The sequence below is a fragment of the Papaver somniferum genome, chromosome 9 (genome assembly GCF_003573695.1).
Source record: "Papaver somniferum cultivar HN1 chromosome 9, ASM357369v1, whole genome shotgun sequence".
Lineage (NCBI taxonomy): Eukaryota > Viridiplantae > Streptophyta > Magnoliopsida > Ranunculales > Papaveraceae > Papaver > Papaver somniferum.
Window position 1 is genome coordinate 104,983,531 of NC_039366.1, and position 7,108 is coordinate 104,990,638.

At 38.1% G+C, this 7,108-nt stretch overlaps 1 protein-coding gene across 1 annotated transcript; it reads right to left on the reverse strand.

Annotated features, from left to right (window-relative positions):
• Nucleotides 1-1,418: 1,418 nt before the first annotated feature.
• Nucleotides 1,419-6,649, reverse strand: LOC113307648. The gene is made up of 2 exons (XM_026556098.1): nucleotides 6,557-6,649; nucleotides 1,419-3,092 (listed from the first exon to the last, which is right to left on the reverse strand). The coding sequence occupies exon 2, from the start codon at nucleotides 2,861-2,863 to the stop codon at nucleotides 1,733-1,735; it is 1,131 nt and encodes a 376-aa protein (XP_026411883.1). The 5' UTR covers nucleotides 2,864-3,092; nucleotides 6,557-6,649; the 3' UTR covers nucleotides 1,419-1,732.
• Between the last annotated feature and the right edge of the window lie 459 nt (nucleotides 6,650-7,108).

Sequence of the window (7,108 nt, forward strand, 5' to 3'; positions counted from 1 at the left end):
ATGTCTCCAACTCATCCATTCAATAAGGTCACACCAAACATCAGCTATTTATTTCCAACCGACATTTGTTTGGAACACTCCAGCAAAACACCGGCCAGCAAGCGTTTCATTTCAGGTAAGTTTTAACTGACATTTGATTGAAAGACTCCAAACCATACAATATTGCTTACCTGACTACAAATCGTATCCCTCTTCAAGTTCAAACCATGCATGTTTTCCGAAAATTCCCTCTTAGAATACAACTGATGATTAACCAAAAAATAAATATAAATACCAGTATCATATGTTTCCCATTGATCCTCAGCCATTCATTTATTTTGTATGTATTAATAAGGAATTGAAGAAATTCCAAATATTTATTTTATTCTCACCGAAGATTATATAAATAGGAGAAGCAGGACTCTGGTGATCAGTGCAGTAAGTGAAAGCAGTTGTATACCACATTTTTTCTTGCATTGCCCAAAAGCTACGCAAATTTGGGAATTTTTTATGCATGGTAGTGGTGTGACTTGGGTGAAAAGAGGAGACATTGAAACGATCTTCTACGAGTCACATGTAATCATCTTCTCTCTTGGAAGGTAATTCTGTGGATTGTACTTTGTATTTTGTGAGTTGTCTGGATTGTACTTTGTATTTGGAATGAAAAGGAAGCATATGTAGGATGTTCGGGAAACATACAAAAGGTAGGGACTACTAGACCATCTTCGTTCTTAAAGATTAAGGCCAACATATTAGATTGGGTTATCCCTTTCCATGATCTAGATATGTCAGGTATGCATGAGTATCTATTGTTAAATGGATTTTTTTTTTTGTACAAGGGATTAAGGGTGAGATTATTGTGTGTAAATTTCTCCTCTATGGGGTGATTTTTCTGGGAAAATTAGAAATTTGAAAGGGAAAGACAATATTGTTTTCATGGGTAATTGGAAAAGACATTGCAAAGATTACATGGTTGATATTACAGAGAAGAAAGACGAGAGAAGGTTTTGATAGATCGCTCCATTCATAGATCGGCGATAGTTAACCCTTGCGAACGAGTATCTATTACTTAGTCCCTCGGTGCAATTATTTGTCGATTTGAGAACTTGCTAATAGAAGTAAGGCATGAGGTTTTCAACTACCGTCGTGCAATAAAAGAAGAGAGAGAGATAGCAAGAAATGTAAATTTATAAAAGACGGCATCCTAGGTTTACGTTGAATATAGATATGGAATATGGCCACTGGAAAAGTAGTGAAGGATTTGCATGGGTTGAGGAATACATAAACACCGATGAGTGCCACAACTCAAAAGTGGGTTCATGTTTAATTTTTATACTATCAATTTTCCGTGAATTAAGGTTAGATTAATACGTATAGATAACATTATTGAGGTGGCTCAGGCACATTATAAGTGCTAATCCTTTTTATGAAGGCAAGTATGAAGGCAAAACAAGAGAAACCATATATCAATTTTCTTACACGTGACTAATCTTTTTCATGCAAACTACGATCACTACTATTTCTCAATCCAATGTTCCCTACCTTTGTTCCATAATTAGACGTTTTCGGTTTCCCTAAGCAATGACTTCTTTATAAACTGTTTCTTTTTCAGGGGAGATGTGCACAAGAAAAAGGTGGGACACTATTTTGAAGTTGCCGCATATAATTCTAACCTCAAACTATGTAAACCAATAATTCTTTGGGTATATGCAGGATACAATATTGCGACTTTTCCAGGTGCGTATGCACCGGGTTAGATGCTTGTAAAGGTAATGACTAGGGTTTGGTCTTTTGGTTGAGATATTATATTTAGGTCCCATGAGAGCTCATATGGGTTAGGGTTCACAAAAGGTTCAGGGGTATTAAAACCAAATTCATCCCACTGATGAGGATTTACAACAAATGGAGGTGAATTAGGCTTTTTGATCTTCACAAGCAATTCTTCAGAAGTAACCGAAGAGATGGCATCATCATGGTCATGTATGTTGATCTCCATCTGGTTGGTGGCGGTTGAATTGTTGTTGTTGGTACTGGAGTCATTATCATTAGCAAGGAAGTCGAACTCATCATCTGCATCTCCCATGAAATCTGCCATGTAAGCATCTGATGGATGTAACGGTGGATATAGGGCTGGAGGTGTAGGCAGCTGATATCCATGTTGTACTAAATTTTGAGCTTGCATATATTGTCCACAATCTTCTTGTTTGTGGCCTAGTCTGCGACAGAACTCACAAAAGTTGTGTGGTAAATCATGATACTCAAAGGTGAGAGTATTGAGTCCTCCTCTTCCATCATCTGCAATTGTGTTTTCTCTCAAAGTGTTGAAGACATTCATAGTGAGTCTAACTGTCATAGCATATGATCCATTCTCAGTGAGTCTTGGTGGATCAAATGCTATAATTTCTCCCATATTGAATACAAATCCTCTTATATCATCAAAGTCTTGAAGCTGCTCTAAATTTAGACCTCTGATGGTGATGTTCAATTCCACATGAGTTAAGATTATTTCCCTGATATCTTGATCTTCATGCCAAACACTCATCATAAAAATATCATTCATGATGGCTCTGGAACCTTGTCTAACTGCTCTAACAAACTCATGATATATCTGAAATCGGATAAGATAGTATTCAACACCAGCTTGTCTCACAGACAAGCCTCCTCTAATTCTCCATATTTTTCTCAATGCACATATAAGATGCCAAGCATTTGCACCATGTAAGGAAAAAAAAAACCCAATAATACAATATCTCCATAGGTTGTGAGGGACATTCTGATGGGCAGCAGGGTTTTGCAAGTTCAGATTCCTATTGGTGTCTAGTCTCATGGAGGTTTGAAGCAGGTTTGTGAGCTCAGCAAGATCACCATTCCAAACAGCCGGCATGGTGGAAGCAAAGGTAGAGATATATGATGAAAAGAGCAGATATACCAAAGATGTGAAAGAGGTTGAGAGGAAATGCAGGATAATGAACCATCCTGTGACGGATCAGAGAATCTGGAGGTCCAGCAAACCGGGTTTCAGCCTGCTTAGCAAATTCCGACTATCCGATACGCCACTTAAGTAACCGGACCTTCAAATTTCTTCCGGGCAACTCGAGTTCGAATTACCAAAACTGCATTATAAGCAAGCAACACACTTAGCATTTATTCTCCAATTATGAGAGACGACCAGTTGTCAAAATATAAGGCGACCACTTGTCAAAAATAATACACTTATATGGCCAGTTGCCAATTCTAACAATTAATATATGGCCAGTTGTCAAAATGGAGTATGGCCAGTTGCCAACTCCAATAATATACGACCAGTTGCCTATCCTAACAATTTATATGGCCAGTTGCCAAGATGGAGGATGGCCAGTTGCCAACTCCAATAATATACGGTCAGTTGCCGATCCTAACAATTTATATGGCCAGTTGCCAGGATGGAAGAGGGCCAGTTGCCAACTCCAATAATATACGGCCAGTTGCCGATCCTAACAATTTTTATGGCCAGTTGCCAAGATGAAAGAGGGTCAGGTGCCAACTCCAATAATATACGGCCAGTTGTCGATCCTAACAATTTATGACCAGTTGCCAAGGTTAAAAGATGGCCAATTGCCAACCCACTATCGGCCAGTTACCGATGATAAAAATTGGCCAGTTTCCAATGTTAAAGGAATGTCAAAGGATGGCCAGTTGCCAGCCAACTATCGGCCAGTTGCCGATGATAAAGATTGGCCAGTTGCCGATGTTAAAGGATGGCCAGTTGCCAACCATCGGCCAATTGCCGATGATAAAGATTGGCCAGTTTCCAATGTTAAAGGATGGCCAGTTTCCAACCAACTATCGGCCAGTTGCCGATGATAAAGATTTGTCAGTTTCCAATTTCAATGTTGCAATCATCTCAAAAATAGATGGTATGAACTGCAAAGCAGCAACCAACCCTTTTCATACGATATGAACAACGTTTCCAATTTCAATGTTGCAATCATCTCAAAAATAGATGGTATGAACTGCAAAGCAGCAACCAACCCTTTTCATACGATATGAACAACCTTGCGGAGTTGTGCTGAACCGCATAGCGGCTGCCTACGTACCCTCTCCGTTGTTCGAAGGGATCAAGCACAACCGTAGTTCGTCAGTTTTGTTTAGATAACATGAACTACCTTTAACAGCAGCAATTATCTCTAAGAGCAGATAATATGAATCGTGTTGCAACAATTGTCCCCAACTTACCACGTCACCAACAGTACTATAATGTAGAAATAACAAAGCACCGAACTATTTATGAAAGATCAAGTCCCACGCCACAACAAGAGTAATTAAGGCGCACTTTGTCATATTCTATCACTGAATTTTAAACAAAGCAATGAAAGTGCAACAAAACACAAAAATTGGAAGATTATAGGCATAAGAAATTCTGCCTTACTGCAGTCTCAAATGCCTAATTCTTTGTACTAAAATGGGGATTTTCGTCCTTCCTTCCAAATAACTATCCTAACTCTAAAGATAGCCATGTCCCTGCCAATCATTTTCATTTGTTGTTTAATAAGTAGAATTTATGCCAACCACGGTGTTATTGACACATAAGGTTACCACGAGTAGTGCACACAAAAATAAATGGGAATAAGATCTCCGAGGTACAAACCTAAAATAATTCATTCAAGCCAGAAAATAAAATCACAAGCTTCAAGCATCAGCGAACATTAATTGACGTTAAGAGATAGGCGATAAATGTGTCAACTAACTTGTATAAAATGATGGACTGCATAACGGTATTACTTGCCCTTATAATGGCAATGCATCAACTAAATGGACGCCTATTTCTCATCCGAAATAAAACTAATGCAACTATTAAATGTCAGCATCTGCACCGCTGTTTTGTGGCAAAAATATGAGAGTTCAGGCTAAGGTATATGTCTAACACCAATCACTACCACTTGCACAACGTATTCAGTTCACAATGCTATGTCCACAGCAAGAAAACAAAACCACACACCACATATTTAAGTCTTATAAGAACCAAGTCTTAAATCATGCTTTGGAATTCATATAAAATCGTTTAATGAACTTCAGAAAAATGCATCCGGCTATTTCCGATACCAGCACAACATAATTGCCATCGATATCATTTATAACCACATCTTATTATTGAAGACCCACATCTTACAAATCGATCTCAAACTAGTTTAACAACAAGTGAACTTAATTACACCAAACCAATCCTCCGTTAAGATGAGATTTACTAACATCATACTAAATTGCTTATGTAAACCAAGTCTTGTAAACACGCTAAGCGATTGGAAGTTAGAAATCACAGTAAGAGTTGCCTTGAACCAGAAGATCTACACATTAGGCTTCCGTAACTATTCCATAAAACCCAGACTAGTAGTATTGCAAACTAAGTTGAGGTTCTGACATTAAACAAAGGAACTTTTAAGGCTTTGACATAATATAATCTTAAAATGTAACGTAATCTACAAACAGTATAGGCCAAAATGATATGGAATCAATAATACACCAATAAGGAGACGAGCTCGACACATCCAAAATAGATGGCTAAAAATGAAACAAGAAACATCAACACATGCCGAAGATGGACTAATCCAATTCAGAGGATCATAATTCATTTTAATGTTCTTTCCTATCAAAATCAGAGAAATTCATGCATTCTATGAGCCTCATATTAATCTCAAGAAGTCTGCCCCCGGCTGTACAAATTTTGTACAGACGATTCTCTGTACTACGACGGTTTCTACCACTTCCCCGTGTTCGATCATCCTGAAATTTTAACTGAGTCTTCGTGATATACCTAAGCAAAACATATCCAGAATTCATTAAATTCTAACGGTTGGATTTCATTTTATGACACCAACAGTTCATATGTTCCACTGTCAGAATTACAGATTCGGGATTCATGTTAAGGCTTCATCCTATAGATTAAGTTTCCAAGTAAAAATATCATTGGAACTCAAGTATCCAGAACCATGAATGATGGTTCTAGTGTAAATTGCATTCTTTATTGTTTCACCCATCTACAATTATTCCACTACCATTCATACTAGCTATTCCTCCCACTCTCCCAATTCATATTTATTCCACAACATTGCAAATGTAATACATAGATACAGAGTTGATGATCTCAGATACAATTCATTCATGTATCAAAATATATCACTATATAACCATCAAGGTTCAAGCATTTTCTATATGGGAAAATCTATACTCCCGTATCTAGTGGACCCAAATATATTTAAGGTGTACAACTAGACTTTGTGGGCTACACTTCTCTCAAATCTCTTTACTTTTTAGTTCCAATGGAAGTGTTGCATGCACTGTGTACTCAGTCTATCAGTGGTGTTTAGCATCCAAAGAGTGACAACAAGTTAAATAAAATGTAACACAAATGAACATAAAACAGTAGACACCAAAGGCAAAACTTATGAATCAACTAATGGTGTACCACCAAACGAAAATGATGGAATTTAATAATCATTTTAACTATATATATATATATATACAGCCTATATGTCAAGCTAGTCACTTATATGATCATACCAACACTAAAATACGTAAAGAAAACAATAAGAACATTTACCGATTTTTCTCTTCTTTCATGATCTCTAATAAACACTTGATGTGCAGTTTTGCTGGTATTGAGAGGTGTATTTTTCTTTGCCGTACTAAGCTCTCATCCACCACGTGTACAGAAAGAGACACGTGGAAGGCATGCAAAACAACATATCAAAACATGATAGCAAGCATCTCATCAGAAAATGCCACCGGTCAGCAGACCTGATGGTCAGGGACAGAGGATCACAGAGGTATGATGGCTCAGAGGAGCACCAGATAATACCCCTTGGGTGTTATCACACCCAATCCCGAGGAAGATCCCAGATCAACGGCCGAGAGGAAGTTTGGCTGACACAGATGTGACCAGACAAAGAGACACTTGTCTGACACGAGCAGACACCCATCTACCCGCATTAAATACCAAAGAGATATACACGTGTCAATCGGCTCGTGGAAGAGGCGAGGATAATCCTTCTTATTCAAGCTCAGGCCGCAGCATATGCCGAAGACCTCTGCGTAATAGGCACAAAGCACAAGAAGATAAGATTACAACGGCGCCTCAGAAATGGGACCCACG